The following is a 21,960-nucleotide window of genomic DNA, read 5'->3' as shown; positions in this document are numbered from 1 at the left end:
CCCCCCCCCCCCCCCCATCATTCAGTTTGGGTAAACAAGGCCGGCAGTAGGGATCACTCTGAATTTGCTTAGTTTGACAAGAACAAACGAAAGTAAAATGTATGAGTGCATTATTATTTCTTAATTAGTCTCATCCATCCAAATCACTGCTGTCAGATTTCAGAAAGTGATAAAATTGACAGATAATGTGGGTGTCTGCTGAAAAATAGTGTAATATCTGCCCGACAACAATTCCTCCTACAGAGCAGAGCTGATCCACACAACAATTGTCATCAGTGAAGTAAAATCCACATCTCTACACTTAGTTGAAGCAAACAAAGCTTTTAATAAGTGAAACCCAACTATAGTTAGAAGTCACTTGCATAGTTTTAACATCTTTTTAACATAAATGTTCTAGAAAGACGCAGTAACTCACTTCTTTCTCCTTCAGCAGCGCATCGTACTTGTCGTAAAGGTTTTTGTACTCAAACTGCCACTTCTCAGCGTTCATAGCCTCTGCTGAGTGCTTGGTGTGAAGCTCGTGAGCCTGCAAGTCAGAGAGAGCTCTCTTTAAAAACAACAACAACAAAAAAAAAGGCAAGTCTTTCCAAACACATGCAGCAACCAGACTCTGTTTAATATCACTTGGAGGGTAGCAGATGAACGAGCCCACAGCTTGCCTGTCTCTTGTAGGTGTCCAGCTGATTGCGGACGGCATTCGCCCTCCGGAGCTCCTCCTCCAGCTCGCAGGTGCGCTGCATGTACACAGTGTTGCGCTCCTCCAGGAGGCGCACCTGTCTGCGCAGGTCTCCCAGATCTTCCACTTTCCTCTTGTACGTGTCCACCAGTGCTTCGAGCTGGTTCACCCGGTCAGAGGAGTGCCTGAGAAGGAGGAAAGCAGGCGTGTGGGAGGTGTTGAGTGCCAGCACAGGAATATCGTTTTTAGCTAACGCACAACATCCGCACGAAGATGTACTTAATTAATGAAACTCAAACTGTTCTGATGCAAATTAACATCAAGGCAGGAAATTCTTATTAACACAGATGTCAGAAAGAGGTGTGGGCATCAAGAACAGTTTCTTATGATTTTCAGACCCCTTATTGTAGGCCCTTATTTTCAATCCTGCATGTTTTAGTTGTTTTCCTGCTCTTCAAGTTCTGCAGAAGCCCGTTAGTCACTCAGTCATTCAAATCATGTGTCACAGCAGAGAAACGTCTAAAACATGCAGGACAGTGGCCCTCCAGGACCAGGACTGGTCACCGCTGGTCTACATGCCTCACATAAATAAAACTTTGTTTGTGAAACACCCAATAAATTATGAATGAACTGCATGAAAAAGCTGTAAAGCACAAACCCTCACTGTTCGTGTGACTCAGCGCCCACCAAGCGTTACTTTCTGCAGTTTCACTGAGAACAAACTTATGAGTTTGAAAAGTGTCTGCACATGTATAATTATCCTGATCAGCATTCTGGATTCCATGACTGATCCACCATTATGGGACAGGATTTTTTATTTAAGTGGGTTACAGCTGCCCTCACCTGAGAATGTCCATCTCATCCTTCAGAGCCTGAGCTTCATGGGCCAGACTTGTCAGCTCTTCATTGGAGTGCTGCAGGTCGGCCACCTCACGCTCCAGGAGCTCTGCCCGCACACGCATGTCGTCTCTGCTGTTCTCCAATCTGAGACACACACGTTTATGAGAGACAGGGAAAAAAAGCATAATGGCTGAAAGGATCTGAATCTCATCTAAAAAACACGCCAAGTTTAAGAAATACAGTTACAGATTAGGCTAGTGTCTGATTATTCTCTAGTTTGGGTTCCACTTAAACTCTCAAACATCCAGTTAGTTGGCCGACCTGTACAGGAAGTCCAACACTTACCTATAATTCTCCTCCTGAAGCTGCTCCATCTGACTCTGCAGCAGCAGCAGCTTCTTGCCAGTGATGGCGGTGGTCGAGGCATCCAGAGAGTCGCAGCGACTCAGCCTTTCTTTCAGGGCACAGACCTCCGCCTGTAGAGACGACTTCTCCTCCGCACCCAGAGACAGCTGTCAGAGGGGCAGAAAAGCAGCACAAACATACCAAGAGAGGGGGTAAAGGCTTGGCACGTAGACAATTTACTGTGACATAGATATGGAGCAGCCAAAAAAAAAAAACTTACAGCTGTAGAAAGAGGAAAAGTACAGAGATTAAAAGCGTAACATTATCAAGTATATAACTAACATTAAGTACAAACAAGAAAGCTGATAATTCAGACAAGAGAAGCAGCAAAAACTCACCGCCTTTAGTGCAGAGAGGACTTTAAACACAAGCTTTATTGTCATTTCACATGGTCTGTCGTCAAAAGCTAGTCAGTCAGCTGATCTGTAATGCTCTCAGGCAGATACAAGTTTCTCAGTGGTGTAATTATCTTTACCCTTAAGGTCTAAACCAAAGCCTCATAATATAAATAGATAAGTGTGTGCCTCATTTGTGGGCTAAGAGGAATACTGCTTTTTCTGCACGCTGGTTTTGTTAATGGTTGGCTGTAAAGAAAAAAAGTTTAATTTCCAGCAGAAGAGAGGAAAAAAAAAAAAAAAAAAAGAGCTGAAGTTACATTTTAATTAACATAAAACGGACAAAAAAGAAGTTGAAAGTATACTTTCCTTCAGGACACATTTCCAGTTTGAGCACAAAAAAGCCCCACACAAAACTTTAAGGACAGATTGGACGCTTTAGCACCGAACCAGTAACAGCAAATAGCTCCTAAAACAACACCGATGACTAATCCCCAACGTGTGGGCTGAGTAAGTAAACAAACAGGTGGGCTGAGAGCAGCACAAATTATTGTTGGCTACTGATCTATCCCAAGGCAATGTGTCAGTTTTATCTTGATGTTATGCAACTATTGACTAGAAAGTATGCTCGAGGAAAAATAAAGAAATAAATTAGTCCCTTCGCTGTCAGTGAAGTTCGACGAAGAATGTCCTGCAGGCTGGTCGATAAGGGCGAAAGTTACAGAACAGCTAAACTACAACTCTGAAGCTGCATTTAAGTCAGTCAAATAAGTGACATTTTATTCCTTTAAAACCTTTTAAGATGGAGGAGCCAGTAAGCCATCATAGTTAGAATATCTGATTATTTTTAAACAGCCACTAATCACTTTTCTAACATTTGTATCAAATTACTGTCGTCTTTGGTTAACATCAGCTTCCAAAACAAAGATTTAATTTGATTAAAATCAAACTTTAAAAAGGACAGATTGGATGCTTTACCACCAAATCAGTGTCACCAGTACATAAAATAAAATGTGAAGGGTGAAAATAAAATAAAAACTGGCATTAATTTCTTTTTCCTGTTGTACTGAACCATGATTGCTTTTGGGAGAGTTATTGTCTGCTTCAGAGACAAAAATAAACCATCTTTTCTGGTGAGGAGGCTCTAAAGCAGCAGATAACTGTACAACAAGATTTGTCAACTATTAAATTGACAAAAAGATTAAAATGAAAAAAAGTCATATTGTTCTGTCTTTTTTTCTATCCAACAGGTTTCCTGCTTGACGTGTCAAAAAAAGTTTGATAAACTCCAAAAACGGATTGTTTTATTAAGAAAATTGTACCCAAAAGGAGTGTTTGTTTCAAATACCGTAATAAGATGCAAAATTAAGTTAGTACAGAACTGACAAATAAAATGTTAAGCACTCACTTAGCTGCTCGGCTAGGTGTGAGTGCTTATGAGCTGTTTATATAATGCCTGGTGGAGTATTTTACAGAGTTTAGGCACCAGAGGGCAATTCAAAGCCCACAAATTATGACCCATTACATCCACAGCTGCTGCAGACCACAAACCTTTTCTATCCTGCTGATCTGAAACAAATCAGGAGGAGATGTTCTCGCTTTACTTTGGTGGAGAGTGCTTTAGATTAAAAATCTTCCTCTACTTATTCTCTGTAGTGCGAAGTCATGCTGTAGTGTAGACGAGAGGTGACTGCCTTTGACCAACCTGTTTGTCAGCTTGGTCCAAATACATGTACTACTGCACCTGTATTTTGAAAATGACTGTTCGGCACAAATTAAGGCAACATACTGCACGTTTTCAGCAAACCAAAGGACATAACACCACTGTATACACAAGGAAACCCAACTCTACTCTTCATTGTATATGAAACTTTTTGACCAGGTACGACAGTCAGATTAAACTGATTTGGGCTGAAATGAAACAAATTTCTAAATTTGCTCAGCAGCTCTTTAAACAGAATAAAAATACTCATATTATGGCAGGAATTTTTTTTTTAATTGACAATGAGCTTTGTCAAACTGATCAGATCTAATAGCTTGACAATTAAAACTTAAAAGTCTCAGGAAATGTTTGCCAAAGAAGATCTAAAACTCCATTAGGCGTACAAACCTGATGTTCAAGATCTCTGCAGCGTCGGCTCAGGTCCTCGTTCTCATCCGCTTCCTCGCTCAGAAAATAATACTTCCTGGACTGCGAAAGGGCATAAACAAGGACATGTCCTGCTAATTATAGTACGGGTGAGTAAATGGAGTTAAACGACAAAATGGGGCACAACAAATCCACTGAATGCAAGGGATGGAGAGAGAAACTGTGGGCTTCACCTGGTAGTCGAAGTCTCCATATGTCTCTGAACTTCCCAGTTCAGAGGAAGGTTCTTTTGTTAGAAGCTACAATAAAAACAAAAACAATAAAAGGGAGTCAGAAAATGCAGCAAGTTGGCAGAAACAAGTTTGATTTTCTGAAGATAAACATTTTATTGAAGTCAACTTTTACTGAATGAGCTCCTAATAACAACTAAAACATTCTTGAAATAGCAAATGTTTTTTGGGACTCACTTCAGTCCAATTTATACTTCTCTGACTGAATTACCCATGACTACGAGCTGGATTAACACAAAGACGATAAGGGAGGGTGCTCACCTCCTGAATGGCTGTCATCACAACATGCTGGACTGATTCCTCAAGTGTCATAATCTGCTGGATTTGCTCTGGATTAGGGAGATTAAAACAAAAACAGTTAATGTGCAGCCAAATACAGATTAGCACAGTGACTCGTCCTGAAAATAAAAACCAGCTAAGCATTTAATAAATATTTGTATATATTTTTAATCAGAGCAGCAGAGTTTGGTTTCTAGATATATCATCTATTTTGTAGACAGCTCTTTGAACGACTTCAGTTTCAGGAAAACGTTTTATTCTGAAAGGACTGACCACATAAGCAAAGGCTAGTCCAAACAAAGCCAAGATGGATTGCTGGCAGCTTAAAACAGCTCAAATCTTTGAAATTTCATAGCGATTCCTGTGAAAACTACTTTATGAAAAGCTTTTCAATGATGTCAATTTCACATTTCACAATTATTTCTGCAGAACTTTAAGCTTAATTGCAAATGCAAAGAGCAGCAGCAGCTCACTAATGGAAGTCCGGTGAAGCCCTGCCGGAATAACTGTTTAATGAGAAATTGACAGTAGTGTAAAGGTTTACGAAATATCTTTTGCATGAATCACTATAAGACCGCTGGTTGGAGTCATTTCAGGATGGTAAAAATCAGCTGTGGAAGTTGATCTCATATTTTACAGTACTTCTAAAAACAGTTAAATTAATACTAATAAATTATTGTCAACTAATGATAAACTGAAGCTATTAAACCTTTTGGATTACACAATTATTTCAGCAGAAATATTAAATTATTCCTGCCTGACGTGCCTCCTGGCTACACTGAAACAGCAACAGCTAGCTGCTGCTGCTGCTATTTTCACTTCTAAGTAACCCCACAGTGAGAAACTGGCAGCTGTGTAAAGGTTTATAAAACTGTGTTCACGTGAACCACCAGGAAAGTTTGTGGGTTGGAGTCATTTTAAGATGGCAGTGATCCACTTTGATCTAGGTGTGTTTGTACTAGCCATTAGCTCATCAGTCCTGTGGATCTTAAAAACTTAATTTCTTCAAACTGAAGCTGTTCTAAGAGCGATCTACAACAGGTGATTGATCAAATCCTTTCCACAGAAAAGGTTGAACAAATGGCTGGACTAGTCCTTTAAACTGATGGTTTGAAATCAAAGTACTGATCAATTTAAAACACTTTAATTAAAATCTGTAAAATGGTCTTCAGTGTTGTCAGTTCAACTTGTGATGCTCAAGCGCCTAACTTTGAGTAAACCTGTGTCCCCCCCTAACGTACCAAGCAGACAGACAACCTACCCTGTTTCTTCTCACAGCTGACAGCACAACCCAATACAAGCTGTACCAGCTTGCCCAGTTCAGGGACGTCTCCCATCTCCCCAATAAGGTTGACATCTGGCAAGAACTCATCAGACACCTGGTGACCGAGGACCTTAGGGAGGCAGAGGAACGCGACACGTTAACACTCTGGCCTCGACCAAAACGGTGAAAAAGAAAAGATAAAGTAAAACTGATAAAAGCCTCTTACATCATGGTAATATTCCAGCATGCTTTTGAGAATCTTTTTCAAGTTGCTGACCTGAAAATACAAGAGATGCATGTCTTGATTTTAATCAAACTCAAGAAAAAAAATAAATAAATAAATTGTTATATTTTTTTGTAACTACTGAAAACTCTGTCATGTCCTGCTGATTACAAATTACTTTGAGGCGCCAGTTGTCCTCGCTCTCCTCCTTGATCCTGCCGAGCCACGTCTCATTAAACCAAGAGGGGTCTCTGTTAACGAGAAGAGGAGGAGAACTTTAGCAGCGATATTTCTCTGATCATCAGGATACACAGGAAGCCACAGGGTAATGCCGCTTCACGTCTGTTTCTCTAAAAACAATGACACTGGGGAAAACCTGTTCATTAAAGTTACGACATGAGAAGAGCTCAAATGACTGGAACATAAAAGATGCGTTTTGAAATTTAAACCTGCGTGTTGTATCAGTCAACCGAAAAAAAAAAAAAAGGGAAAATTCAAATATCACAAGCTACAAAAGTGTTTGAAGTTTGAATAAATACGCTTTTCTTAAAAATTACACCTACTCCTGAGGCAGTAAAGGCAACAACTGAGCAAACAGACTTCACAGCTGGAGTGGTTCAGGTTCTGCATAGATACAGGACTTACACAGTCCACAAGGCTGCGTGGTGCAAATCTCACAGATAAGCAAATCTCAGTGCGAGGACACTGAAGTAACTTTACAAACCATTTGTTCAGAGCTCATGTTGTCCACCTAAACGACACAGTAACAACCAGATATGCTTACATCCTGTGCAGAACATGTGCGATGGCCACGCCGCTCGTTAGGTCATGTTTGCTTTTACACGATGGGACCTGAAACGTCTGTATCTGAGAATAAAAACAAAGAAAAACAGTCAGTAAACAAGTAACTTTCAGCAACAACTCATGGAGAATGTCAAAGTTCTGACTACACTTAAAGAAAATGATTACTCATGTTTGAGGTAAACAAGTGGGTTTAACTACTTAATGTTCAAGCGCTGAACAGTCAAGCTCCATCTTTTATTAAAGATCTTATTGTTCCATATTTTCCTAACAGAGCACTTTGCTCTCAGACTGCAGGTTTACTTGTGGTTCTTAGAGTTTCTAAAAGTAGAACAGGAGGCAGAGCTTTCAGTTCTCAGGCTCCTCTCTTCCAGTTTCTGTCCATGAGGCTGACATCCTGTTTAAGGCTAGACTCATGTCTGTCCTTTTTGATAAATCCTATAGTTAGGGTTGGCTTGGGTTCCCTGAGGTATCCCTTAGTTCTGCTGCTCAGACTACTGGAGGATAAATTGACTACATTTCCTGTCTCTGCTGATGGCTTTACTCTCTTTACTCTCCATGTTTGTATTTGTAATCATCTCCATCATTAGCGTGCGCTTTTCTTTCTATAGAAACTCTACCTGGACCAGTCATACTTTATGTCTCTTTCCTGTCCTCAAACCCCAGCCGATTGAAGCAGATGGCCACCTATCCTGAGCCTGGTTCTGGTTCTGTTGGAGGTTTCTTCCTCTTTAAAAAGGGAGTCATTTCTCTCCACTGTCACCAGCATGGTGCTCAGGATGGGAGATCGCAAAGAAATGAAGATTCAACTCAATCTGCTGGCTTCCTTAGATAAATAACTTTTACAATTTTTTTTTTTAATAACATATGTGAATGTTTTTGTACAGAGCTCTGAGACAACTCTTGTTGCGGTGAATTGGCACTATATAAATAAACGGAACTGAAAAAAAAAAAAAAAATCTTACAATTGTGTGAAATTTTGAGAGCTGAGTTAAAGATAAAACACGACTGGCAAAACATTTGAGTAATCAATTGTTTCTCAAGACATTCTCTGCTTCCATTAAACTTTTTTTTTCCTTCATACAATTGGCAAGAAAGTAGACAACATATAACTTAGAGATTTATTTTACCAGGCTTGTCTATCCAGTGTTTCTGCAAGTAAACATTTAATGAGATAATGCTCATTTAAAAATCTAAACGTGAAATTTTAGAAAACCTGTACAACAAAGGATTATGTAATTCACTCAATGGGATGAACTGGTTTCACATTTCCAATTACCTTTAGGACCAACTACTCAGTGAAATCTCTTCTGTGACAGTTTGGTTTGTCCCTTCTGGGCTACAGTAGGAACATACAGGTGAAATGAAAGACCCTCGGTATCATCGGGTTTAAACAACTACTACTAAAAGGTGATAAAATCAAAGGCTTTTCTGCATGAAAACCCTGTTGTGAATACATTGTATACCTAGCAAAAAGTCACTAAAAGCTTTAATCTTCAACTGTATTTGACTCCCCTCTAAGAAAATGCATTGTTCAGCAGTATTTACATTAAACTTTCAATTACTTGTTCCTCCTTAAAAGAGAGAAAAACAACATTTATGTGGCTGATCAGAAAGGCAAGACTTTCTAAAAGGGTTACCAGTCCAGAGCCCCAAAATATTATTGGCTTTAATCAATGTTTTCCCAAAGCCTTTTTTTTTTTACTCATTTCTAATGAGTTAAAGCTGAAAAGAGTTTTTTTTTTTTGTTTTATTTTTAAAATCCTACATAAATGACCAACCTCTTAATGGTTTCTGTTTAATTTGCTTCAGATTTTTCAGTTTTATAGTAAATACTCTGTGTAATCTTGAGAGATTAAGACAAAGTGTTCATGCTGCTTTTTAATAGATTGTTGCTGTGTTGCCTGCTACTTAGCAACCTGATATTAAGCATCTTGACATTTTCCTTTTACGGCACTTCAAAACTATTTGGTCCACGAAAAGAAATACACTTTATTTCTGAGTTTAAAAGGAGAACAGTTCAGATACACTTGTGGTCTGTGGAGCAACGGCTAGTTAAAAACATTTTGCTGTGTAAGAGACAAATTTCTCAAGTTTTGATGGTAGGTTTAGAGTTTTTCTCTGCTTCAGACTTGCATATTACATTAAAGCTAAAAGCAGCTCTGCTGTGTGCGAGTTGAAGCCTTAAATTAACCTGCATATACATTAAAAAAAAAATGCTGATAAAGACTCAAAAGTAGCTCTAATCCTGGGGCCCATGGCTTCCTTAATCATGCTGATTGGTTTCTTCCAGCTTTTAGAATAAATTAAGTACTTAAAATTTCCTCTTCAATAATGTCTGACTCCAGTATATCAACTAAATGTGACAAGTTTTCCTTTATTTAACTTGGGGTAATTTTCTGTTCCAAACCAAAATGTTTCAAGCTAGATTTCCCTCTTTTACAGAAAAAAAACATAAGATTTCCTGAAACATGTTCCTCAACTTAAAAGGGACAAAACCATACGGGGACTCTGCCTTTGAATGGATTTATCTATTAAGGTTTTGTGTCCTGGACTTTGAGTCTGTAGCAGATAAAACTCACATTTTAAACAACACATGCTAAACATTAATGAGCCTTAACATGTTAATAATATCAACTGGTGTTTAAAAAAAGTGCCAAACAGGTGGGTTTGTCCTGAGCTTCAAATGACTATTAGCATCTTAAACAGCCTAACTTTGTCGTTTAAAGCTCAAACTGAGCAGTTTGGGTTTGTTTGTTTAGCAGTTTACTTTGTTGACACACACACACACACACACACACACACACACACAAAATGCGAGCCTGGTTGAAGAACAAGGGCTATATCAGCCTATTTGTCAGGCCCACTAGCTTGTTGTGAGTTATAATACTCAATAAAACAGATTGCATCGGCTGTTCAGGCGCATAGCTTCAAAAACTAAAGCTAACATTTTGGTTAAATAGCCTGCACCTGCTGTCACCTGTTAGCCGCCGGCGGCTAGCCTCGCTCGGGAAACCTTTGCTAAAAACTCACCCAGGTTAACAGCGAGTCGCACAGCTTCGCTTTATCCAGACTCATCCTTCTGTGAAGCCCGCGGCAGCTGACGGAGAAGAGGCTCGTTTCACCCAGAAGTTTGTTACTCGGTCCTGACGCTTTCCACGTCAGGCATTCTCCAGCTATGGCCTCTCGCTGTCGCTGCTATCGCCCTTCGCGTTCTTCACCCCACCTTTATAATCCACGCGAGCTTCCGTAGAAAGAGCGTTCCCATGGATACGGATTGTGCTACGGCCCTGCGTGTCTGGTGCCGAAAAATTAACGAGGATGAAATTTACCATCTAAAAGGACATTTGTGCTCCTCCCAAACAAATAAAATTTCGTCATAGCCACAAAATCTACTTACAGCTATGAGAACTAAAAAAAATTACAATAAACTGTTGACATTTATCGGTATTTTTACACGTTAGAACGACGGAAAAGACGAAACTCTTCTAAAGAGGAGGGGAAACATTTTTGTGTGCAACATCTTTGATGAAATTTCAGTATTGATCTATGCAAGACTTTGCAAGTCATTATACTTGTAAAAAATATATGTATCCCAGTTTGAGATAATAAAGGTTATATTTGCATTCTAATACATTATTAAGGTGAACATAAAAATTAGACCAGTTTGTTAGCTATTTAATTGTGACTTATTAAATTCCTTCACATAAAGAGATCATTGTTTCCTACAAGTTTTTATGAAAAGTTTTTACCAAAGGTAAGTCTTCTTCTTAGTGTTATCAGAATAATGTCATATTTTTTTTTGTCTTTTTTAAAATTTATTTTTACTATTTATCACTGCAATACAGTAATCTGTAATATGTGTGCAAAAGCCACACTTTGTTTTATCCCCTCAGCAAAAATCCCATACTCAAATATCTAAAAAATGTTAAAACATCTCCTGGATTTCAAACAAAGATAATGCTGTACGACAGTCAGTTAACGAAGTGGTTAGCCTGTTAACAAACAGCATGGAAAATAATCAATGTGTTCTGCTCCTTGTGTTAATAGTAACATTCTGTTTCAGAAAATTTATTCACATTTTGCACAAAACTGAACAGGAAAACTGCTCAAATGTTTCTTTCGTGGTTTTAAATATACCCATCCATCCATAAATGTCAAGATGTGCCCTTTGCTGCCACTACAGCACTTTTTAAGTGCTGCAATCTGCTCTATTTTTATTATATAAAAAAAGATTTTATATAGTTCAACTAAAAAAATCATGTTAAAATTAATATTTTTGTATAGTTAGTTATTATCTACTTGTACCTTTTTAGTGTTCACTCGCTGAGGGCTGTAATACTGTTTCATTCTTAATTTTTAAGAATTACAATAAATTTTCTATTCTTTTCCATTGCATCCATCCATCCATCCATCCATCCATCCATCCATCCATCCATCCATCCATCCATTTGAGGTCCAGTTGGAGGTAACAGGTCCACAAGGGAAACACAGACATCCCTCTCTCCAATGACTCCACCTCTTCCTGGGTTATTCCAAGGTGTTCCCAGGCCAGAGAGGATACTTAACCTCTCCAGTGAGTTCTGGATCTGCCCCCGGGTTCTTTCCCAATAGACTGCGCCCAGAAAACCTCCAAAGGAAGGCACCCAAGAAGCATCCTAACCAAATGCCTGAACCACCTCAGCTGACTCCTTTTAATGCAGAGGAGCAGCAGCTCTGCTATGACCTTTCTCCAGATGATGGCGCTCCTCACCATCCATTGAAGCCACGTGTAATCAGGATTTCTTTCTTTCTTTTGGTAAAGATCCATACCTCATGACCATAGATGAGGGTTGGAACGTAGAGAGACCAGTCGATCGAGAGCGTTGCCTTTTGGCCCAGTTACTCGGACGTGGATCCATCTCTCACTTCTTCCTACCACCACTTGGGAACAAGACTCCCACGTACTTGAACCCCTCTGCTGGTGTCTCAACCCTGACTTGGCAGGAGCATTCCACTTTTCTCTGGTTATAAATATAAATATTATAAATGTCCACATTAGTTTTGGCTACAAAGAGTCCCTGCGGAGGGATCTGAGAGCCCCTCACAAGTCAAGACTTTTGGTATGCGCTCATAAAAAAAAGATGGCTTAAAATGTGTTTATTTTTACCCATGTTTTAAACAAAATAAGTTATGAAATAAATCATTTGTAAACACTGCACAACTAGTCTCACCAATCAAAAATCAGTCTAAACCTCAAATACCAATCAAAATAACACGTTTTGATTGTCACCTGTCACTTTAAACCACAAGAAGCCTGCCTGAAACCCGATCCAAATACCAAAAACACCTTTTATTGAAAAAAACCCCCAAATCTCTGAAACCGGGGTGCAGCTAGTTGACCCACAAAGCAGCAGACAGGAGGTACCGTCCTCACTTTATTGTTGACCTAAATAAGTTGTGAGTCGCTGTTTCTGCTGAAGGCCTTAATATTTGCTCTTCAAGCTTTTAAATTTTCCTTAAAGCACCACTGGATGGCTCTAGTAGACAAATAGCTTAAGGAAACAGCATGTGGCACAACTGGATGCAGCACCACCGCTCATACTACTGTATGATAGATAGATAGATAGATAGATAGATAGATAGATAGATAGATAGATAGATAGATAGTGATGATTGTTTCACAGTTTTTGCAGCGTTCTGTCAGAATCCTCCCTCTTTTTATGTTTACATGCGGTCACTCACGTACACCAGTTCCATGGTCATTTTTATACATCTCAGTCTTTCCTCCACTCTTTGTTCCTGCCACAAATCAAACTACTTCAGAAGCCCATTGCACCCAAAAGCACTGCCCACACCACTTCCTGTTTGCTCTGCCAAACCCAAACAGCGACTGTGTATAATAAGTCCACGGTGCGTCTTGAACACCTGCACGAGGGAAGATATCTGCCTCGCTTCCGGTCCCTCCCCACCCCGAAAACTAGTCTGGTCACAACATTTCCTCAGATGTGGTTCGATCATATTTGTTTGGCCAACGTTCCCGTCTTTCTAGATAGTTCTCTAGCCAGAGGAATGCAACTGTTTACCCACGCCCCCCTCCCTGTTTTACTGGCTGTAATTGTAACATTATGAAATCTGTCGGGCTTCTGTTATCTCTGGGTTTATGATCCTAAAACTGTGGTCATATTTTTCTATCAGAGCTTTTTCTTTTTTTTTTTTCCTGATAGCATTCTTTCTCTAAAGTCTCACACACCCAGGAGTGGAGTCAAATGAAGGCAGTCGCATTAATGTTTGCCTCAAAAGATAAACAGGAAAAAGGGGGGGGGGGTGTCTCAAGTTGAGTAACCTGGACACCCAGAAGGAAGTGAGGTCCATGTGTTGGGGGGAGTTTGGCAGTGAAGGAAATCACCCATTGAGGAATAGATCAGGGCTGACTAATGCCTGGGTGGTGGGAGGTGTAGTAGAGACTCTAAGAGAAGGCCAGGCTCGAGCAGAAGCCGACTATTTTTGGCCGGCTCCTCTTCCTCCGTGCTAATTCCTCTTTTCACCCGTTCTCTCTTTCCTTATTCCCCAGATGTGTTTCCTTCCTGAAAGTCAAAAAGGCTTTACTTCTCCTCTTTTCCAACCCCTCATTGACGCACTTGCTTCCCCGTGGGGGGAACTGGACGGGTGGATGTGGGAGGGCCAGTAGCTAAGATTGAGCAATTATTTCTTATTTCGAAGGTTGCGGTTTTGGTAGTTTGGAAAAGATGGGGATGGTTCCTTTTTTTTTAAGAAACACATTCTTAAAGCACAAGCAGCAATATCTACTGCATTCTTCACGCAACAAAGACACTGATTTATAAAATACTCTGAGCTGCAGATGAAAAAAAAACCCATACAGCTTTTTCTTATTTTTACTTTTATTCACCTCTTTTCGTTGGTATTGTTTTGGATGTTTGGCCTTCGGTGTTCGGAATGACGGAGCCTATCGAGGAGAACTTTGAAGGTTGTTCGCACATTCAGCTGTGAAATAAGAAAAGTTTACACATTTCAATCTCACTTTAGCCCAGCCAGAAATCAGACTGAATAAGCACAATGTGGGAACCTGTAACCTTTGGAGTACAATCTTTACAGTAAAGATAAAAAGGAGAACTGTATGTTTTAATATTTCCAAACCAAAAAAGAAAAAAATCACTTGCGCATTCCAGTTTTTTGAATGTTAAATGACAAAAAAGTGTATTAAAAATCTGACCTCAAGCAAAAATATTAACTAAAATATGATAGAGACATTTTGAAGGGTGTCAATGCAGCTACTACCTGAAATTTCAACATCATTTCAACATTGTAACGTATAAAATAATGTGTAAGAATTGCAAAAAGAACCAGGATCAAATGAAATGCTGCAGAGGCTCATAAGGGTCACCATGGTAACCCCACAGCTGTGTCTCACACTTCCCGACAGACAGATAGATTGCAGACTAAAAAGTAAGCCTCAAACAAACAGTCTAAAATTATAAGTTGCAATGAAAAAAATCCCTCCTGAACCGTAAGCGGCAAAGGTATTTGTCGTGTCAACTGGGCGGATTTAAGTTAAACAAACTCTTCGTCTGCAGTTTTGAAGGGAAGATTCTGAGATCAGACACAATTGAAGTCAATGAGAGTTTGGATGCGAGCACTCTGTGGGGCTGTGAGAGAAAATCATAAGTCCTGTACAGCAGCGAGAGGCACACTGGGTGAGAGACGACACAAATACCCACGTTTGGATGTACAATATGTAAATAAAAGGAAGAAAATAAAAGCTTTCAAAATGATCAAACTTAAATTGTGATTGTGTCAAAATTGTTAAAGGTTTAGTCACGTAAAATCCAACTTTTTGTGACCCATTTAAACCGTAAATGACATTTTTCCTGTGTAACATGTCTGAACTGTGGCACTTCAAAGAGGGCTTGGTTTTCTCACTCTTCACCAAAATCTTATTGTTGTGTATTGGGATTTTTAAAATCTATTTTGTTGCTAATATTGTTTGTGTCTCACAATCTACTGTTATCAAAAGTAATACCGGATTATTTCTAAATAAGACACAAGTTTTAACATATTTTTCATAAGGGTTTTGCCGGAGGAGTAGCAAATTGTAAATTTTGACAAAAGCAGAAAAATAACATGTGAAAATGAATAAAGGTGCTTCAACACCAGGCATTACAGGATTTAGAAGGTTGATATTTAAATAAATCTACAAATCTCAAAACCAGTGATGGATACATAAAACCATAGCCTATTACATGATTATCGCCCTCCTCCAGAAGTGAAATTGGGATGTTTTTGCATGTATGTGTGCATTTGTTTGGCTTTCTGTTAGCAAAATATCTCATGAGTCACTGGACAGATTTTATTGAAACCATTTAGAAAGTAATCACTGGATGTACTGATTAACTCCAATTCAAGATGGTAAAAAACAATTTTTCCAAACACAAAGTTTGTGAGGATCTGGAGCTAGCTTCGCCTTGGGGCGGCTCCCCTAACCCTTGTTCCACAGGTGATCCTGATTCCGGTAATGAGACCAGTCTGCATTTAAGCCTCCAGCTGAGACTAGACCTTCGCTGGAGCATCAAGCCTCTTGGGTTAGATTCTCAGCCACAGGATCTAATCGTTTCTTGTTCCTACCTCGCTAACTAAGTTTTCTATGCTCAGGTTTTTGACCACACATCAACGTACCTACGGCTCGGGAACTACCTGGACCACTGGACACTTACCTGGACCACGAGACTCTTACCTGGACTGCTGGACACTTACCTGAACTGGATTCCGACTCATCCACTACTGGATCACCTTGGACCTCTTCCTCACCTTCCTCCACGCGGTTGGACACCTCCTGGATCTGTAAGACACAGAGACACTGTTCACTCGCTCCCTCAGACTCCTCTGACCAGATTGGTACTTGAGACTCACCCTGCTCCTTTTGTGTTTCAGACCGTTCCAGAACCTGACTCACTGTACATAGAATCACACCTGTAAATAAATTCACTTACCTTATCTTCGCCTCCGTGTATGGTTTTGATCTCGCTCTTGGACAAACAATTCCTGAGTTTATGTCAAAGTTGCCTAAACTCAGTCAGTTTGACAGATACTGAGCTAAGGTTTGATGTGGTAGTAGCTGAGAGTCATCCCCAACACACACTCTGAGAGCCAACTCACCTCACGATATTGCGCAAGATTATTTTTCAAGATTTTACCAAAATGGCTACAACTCCATCCCGTCCCACAAATTTAAAGGTGGAACTTTGCTCCTTGTGTCATTTCTCAGGTCATATTTGAGCTTAGCCGTGCACGGATATTTAGAGCGGGAATGGTTTTGGCAGTGGATTATTTCCCCCACATCGAGCTTCCCCAGGTGTGACGGGGAAAGGAAAACAACACAACCACAGAACAAAGGTGGACAGGCCACAAACACGAGAGCGTCTGTGCAGCTGTAGGTGAGAAACACCCAGGAGTCTGATTAGAAAGCTCCTTTCCAGACATGAGGTCACACTTATGGATGCTGTCAGGACATGTACAACAGAGGAGGAGGGGGAAAAAACAAAACAAAACAGGGGATTTATGGCCATGGCTGCTTTATCAGCTGTTTCCTCCCTCCCACTCAAACCACAGATTTACAATGTCAGGTAATCAACAACAACCTTACCTCTGGAACTTGGCAGGGAGTGTATGCCTAATAACGCAAGCCCACAAACAAAAACTACCTGTTGACCCATTTTAAACCAGTTTTGAAGTCTAATTTGCATACTACCTTAGGATTCATTTTGAACATATTTCTCCAGAGCGAGCGTGTTTGTGGCACTTCACGTCATGAGGGCAGAACTAACCTTCACAATTATCGATTTGGATTTTCGTGTGACTAATTGTAACTCCTTGGTTCATTTCAGTGTGCCCCACATGAGGAGGAGGAGGGGATCAGCTGTTCTGTGAAAGCAGACGCAGCAAATTTATCTTTACAGTCTCCCAGAAGGTAGTTTGCTTTCACTCTTACGCTGCTAAGTTTTTATTTACTCCCTGTTTATGTGTTCGATGAGTCCCCCTCGTGCTCTCAGTTTCCAGGCCGCGTCCTTCCTCTCACGCACGCACAAACAGGCAGCAAACAAGCGGCGTGAGTCACAGCGGACTGGCAACAAGTGCCTCCTCTCAGGGGAGAGCCTCTTGGTGCGTCCTTGTGAGAGGACAAGTCCCCTTTTATGTGTTATCAGGTCCACTGGTCCTGGTAGCGGAACACTTGCCTCCATGCACTTGAAAGATGACGCACGTTCTTAAAGATATTAAACTGTGTGAAGTGGGATTCTGTGGAACAAAACATGAACATTCAATATCTTACCTGCTGTAGGTAGCTCTTTGAAAGCCCCCAGTTCGAAGAAACAGGGTTTAATTCTGACAGGACTGATAAAATAATGACTATTACTATCAGAGCTGAGTCAAGACCAAACTGGATTGCTGACAGTCCTGTTGCTGTTTGTGCTTGAACCCCCCTCTCCACCCCTCCCCCTTCCCCCATAGCATTCTGAGAAAATAACAACGGATTGTGAAATTGACAGCAATGCAAAGGATGATAAAATAGAATTTGAATAAAGTAATATATATTTTTTTGAGATTGGAGTTGATTTAAAATGGCAGCAATCCACTTTGGTCTTGGCCTCGCTTGGGTTAGGCACTAGCTCATCAGTCTGGTTAGTTTTAAACTCTGTTTCTCCAAACTGAGGTTGTTCAAACAACGATCTGCAACAAGTAAGATATTAATTCTTCCTAACCTTTCCCACAGAACCCAAACTTTAAAAGATTTGAACTATGGGTGGTAGGACTGTCAATGAAACACACGTCTAAATGCCTGTAAAAGTAACAAATACAACAGTGATCCATTTGAATTTGAAGGACTAAGCTCTTAGCAGTAAAAATGAGCTGAAACGTCACAGAAAACCAGAAAGTCAGAGCCGCCTCGTTTCATTTGTATGGGTAGGGCAGCCATGTTGGATTCTAAAGCTGGAATGGGTCGAGTTCCTTCTGTTTTCCGAGTCAGAAATAAGACTTTAGAGGACATTCAGTGGATTTTCTTTCCACCGTCAAGTCTTAAACGCTGACTTCCAAGTCCAAATGAAGAACTACTAATTTAAGCTACAGAAATACTGGAAGTAGAACGGCTGCTAGCTGCATTTTTGTTAGATTATATCTTACTGGTCTCATCTGTACTGTTGATTTCTATCACTGAATGCATTTCTAAGATGTCTGAATGCACAAAACACAGCCGAGGGTTTGTTTATTAATAAATGTGAACTCCAGCTAATACCAAAAGCCAGCTAGCTGTTGAGCTAAATGAACCGACTTTCTGCTTTACATTATTTAAAGCAATAGGCTAATGATCCTGGGCTGTAAACACGATCTTTTAAAAAAACACTAGCGAAACCATGTTAAACAAAAATGCTCGACCCTCCGACTCATATTAAAGTTTAAATAAGCCCTGACTGGACCGTGACCAACATGCCAAGTCAGTTTGCTAACGTAAGCTTCTTATGTCAGCCCCCTTAATGTTCGCGTGCTGCTTAGAGTGGATGCAGGTCGAAGGAATTAAATCAGACAGTTTTACTAAATGTAAAACTATGAGCGAGGCTAACGTTGCTCCTCTCCACGTGTCCCCACAGCAGACATTCATTTACTCAAGCGGTTAAAAAGAAATTCATGCATGACAGGAAAGGAAAAAGGCTGACAGCTCATAGACGGACAGAACCGTAGCGGCATTTGTTTCTGCAGTTTCAGTTTTGTGTCCTTATCTTCAGAGTTTAATTCATATTTCTGTACTAACGACAATAATCAGATTATAATCACTCAGAGTTACCGCAATTGCCCTTTGTAAGAAAGCAACTTAACCGGGCACCGGTGTTATTAAACATGTAGTTCACTGAAACACGTAATTAATGAATAGAAAACAATTTGAATGAATGTTGCTTTGGAATAGCTTTCGAGTTAATTGGTTGGCCTGAATTAGTCATAATGGACAGACTATGAAGATTAACATGCAAATTTTCTTTGGAGGAAAAAAACAACATTGCTAAGATGTGTTTCAGCCGGCTCAATCTTCTGAGGAGTTACTTTCTGCATATGCAAGTTTATTGTACAAATCTGACAACAAAAATAGCCTTTAAGTGCCAGTTCAGCTCTTTTGAAGTGGAGTTCGGTGAAAAGGTTATGAACAGTTAAAGTCGTACCTGCTGTTAGGGAAAGTGCAACTTAAAATTCCCTATTTTTCCACAACTTTTAGCTGCCATCTAGCCTCCATAAGATATTATCTTTAGCTCTGTTTGGACAAGCTGCATCCTCTCAATCCCTCCAAACTGAGGTTGTTCAAAGAGATATCTATATTTTCCCCAAACCCCACTTCAAAAGATCTGAAGTATCACAAGAACGCTTGAAATCTGCAATCATTTTAGACAACAAAATGGTAAAAAAAGAGAAGAAAATCATTACTATATACATATTCTTTGAGTCATCCTCCCATCTTCTTTTGTGCGGATGGTACAAAACAAACCCAATTTTTGTTTTTTAACCAAAAGATAAATTTATGCTTTGACTCAGTGGATCTTAACAGAGCTGGCAGAGAAGGTTGTGATGTTTCTGGAGCTTGTTTTTTTTTCTTTTTATGGTAGAGTTTAAATTAAAGTGAACTCAAGAGCAAAGTAACAAACTGACCAAACAACAGCTCGACAAAATGTAACATTCATAAAGTTATCATGTCCACAGATAAATGATAGATTTTGCCTAATTATTTTGTCATTTTTTAAATTATTTTTACTGTTATTGAATAATTTGACTAAGTCATATGTAGTTAGTCAGTTTTTTCTTAACCTGTGTTGTGTTTTTGACTACAGCTTTTTGCTCAGTTTTAAACACAAATCATTTCTTAGGGCACTTTGGGGCATTCAGGTTAGCGTTTGTTTATCTTAATACCACATGCAGAGCACACAGTATCACTGTCATCAAGAGCATACCAGCCAACACCTGCTAATATCACGCTCTAAAGCTAAAAGGAACTTGAACATGGTGTTGTTTAGTGGTTATGAATGCAGTAATTACCCCGGAGCGCTAATAACAGGTTGGAGGAACACACTTAAGCCTGCTCCTCCCAGCACGTGTTCGCAAACCTGCAGACGCACCTCACACACCCGCACTTAGCTGCAACAATAGCATAGTGTACAGAACGCTCCGCCTCATCCACACCAGTCAGGTGCATATGCCGTCTACCTTTATTTTTCAAGCAACACCCTTTTTTTTTTTTTTTGGAAAAAGCAGGTTGAACGTGCAGAAGGAAGAGTGATTGGCTGGACTGACAATGGCAGGGTGTGGGATTTAACAAGAACGGGCCTGCTAGAGGTCCTGTTTTCCCAGTAAAGCCAGCAGTCGAAGCCGGTAAAGCAGAGCGAGGAGGTAAAGTTGCTGCAAGAGTGGTGGTGACAGCTTTGTCTGTGTAAAGTAAGAGTTAAAGAATCATTTCACCTTTTCTTCGCCATAAACAACACTCCGATGAGTGTTGTAATCGCTCCTTCCGTGCAGATATTCAGATATTCTGAAGTGTAAAAAGCTTATGAATAACTAATATCTTACCTGTTGTAGATTGCTCTTTGAATGACTCCAGCTCGGAGAAACAAAGTTTGATTCTGACAGGATTGACGAGCTGATGACTAGTCTGAGCGGGGCTAATGTTATAATCCATTGCTTTAATTTTAAAACTAATCCAAAACTTTAAAACGTTCGAAAACTGTTTTGCTGACCTTTACGCCACTGTCAGTTTTGTAGAAATATCATGACGTTCCTGCCAGAAGTGTTACAGCTAGCTGCTGCTGTTACTTCTTTGTGTTTGCAAATAATCAAAGAATTGCATGTGACTAACAGCTTAATGAGAAACTGATGACAGCGTACATTTTTAGAATATTATTTACATAAACTATTTGCACGAACCTCTATAAACATACTTTAGATTGTAGCTGTTTTAAGCCCCGGTCACACTAACCATTAGCTTGTCAATCTGGTGAGAAGTGAACTATTTCTCTGAACTGAGGTTGTTCAAAGACAGGTAAGACATTAGTTATTCATACTCTTTCCACAAAACCCTACTTTTAAGATGCCATCAGTTGAAAGCAGACAAAATAAATCTGAAAAAAGTGCAAATCCACCCATTTAGCTCTGCAGTAGCAGTGGCAATGAACTGAAAGCCACCATTCTTGACCGTTTGCAGGGTGTGAGACCAGATCCTAATGAACACGAGCCAAACATGCCAGCCACACCTTCAGCCTTGCACAACTTCCCTCTTCTCTTCTCTCGCTGCAGACGCACCAGAGCAGGACGGTCCCTGCCTCTGTGTTCTGCCTTAAGTGGTGGCCTTTCCGAGCGGCTTTAATTACACAGGCGGGCTTTGAGGGCGCAGGGCGGGCTGTCAACAAGTGCGGCCTTTCACACAGAGTGACAGTTCACCTGACTCAGCTTCACGCAGGGCGATGTTTGCCGGACCTGTCCACCACAATCAACACACCCCCCACATCTGGCCTGGCTGTTGGTCTGCTGCTCATCTCGTCACCCCTGTGAGAGGGGACGGGTGGGGGTGGAGGTGGGGGAGGCTGGACCGTCCTTGTCCACATCAGAGTTTGATCATTTTTGGGCAAGCAAATGACATATTATCATGGCGGCATAAACAACATAAAATTAATTGCACTGCAGCTTCATTGTGGGTGCAGAGTGCAAAACGCAGAAAATCAGAAGAAATCAACTG

The 21,960-nt window shown here is 40.2% G+C and overlaps 1 protein-coding gene across 2 annotated transcripts in view; it reads right to left on the bottom strand.

The window, feature by feature from the left end:
* LOC108236252 (hook microtubule-tethering protein 2) overlaps nucleotides 1-10,424 on the bottom strand; it is a 17,497-nt gene extending 7,073 nt beyond the window's left edge. For both annotated transcript variants that reach the window (XM_017416796.3, XM_017416797.3), the window contains exons 1-12: nucleotides 10,236-10,424; nucleotides 7,186-7,268; nucleotides 6,580-6,652; nucleotides 6,405-6,455; nucleotides 6,176-6,308; nucleotides 4,897-4,964; nucleotides 4,579-4,644; nucleotides 4,367-4,447; nucleotides 1,862-2,028; nucleotides 1,520-1,660; nucleotides 660-861; nucleotides 416-526 (exon numbers count right to left, since the gene is read on the bottom strand). In XM_017416796.3, coding sequence (XP_017272285.1) covers nucleotides 416-526; nucleotides 660-861; nucleotides 1,520-1,660; nucleotides 1,862-2,028; nucleotides 4,367-4,447; nucleotides 4,579-4,644; nucleotides 4,897-4,964; nucleotides 6,176-6,308; nucleotides 6,405-6,455; nucleotides 6,580-6,652; nucleotides 7,186-7,268; nucleotides 10,236-10,280 — 1,221 coding nt within the window. In that variant the 5' untranslated portion in view covers nucleotides 10,281-10,424. The remainder of the gene's footprint in view (nucleotides 1-415; nucleotides 527-659; nucleotides 862-1,519; nucleotides 1,661-1,861; nucleotides 2,029-4,366; nucleotides 4,448-4,578; nucleotides 4,645-4,896; nucleotides 4,965-6,175; nucleotides 6,309-6,404; nucleotides 6,456-6,579; nucleotides 6,653-7,185; nucleotides 7,269-10,235) is intronic.
* Between the last annotated feature and the right edge of the window lie 11,536 nt (nucleotides 10,425-21,960).

Source organism: Kryptolebias marmoratus, linkage group LG12 (assembly GCF_001649575.2).
Source record: "Kryptolebias marmoratus isolate JLee-2015 linkage group LG12, ASM164957v2, whole genome shotgun sequence".
Classification (NCBI taxonomy): domain Eukaryota; kingdom Metazoa; phylum Chordata; class Actinopteri; order Cyprinodontiformes; family Rivulidae; genus Kryptolebias; species Kryptolebias marmoratus.
The sequence above is the reverse complement of the archived record's forward strand: the minus strand, read 5'-3'. Positions and strand labels throughout refer to the sequence as shown.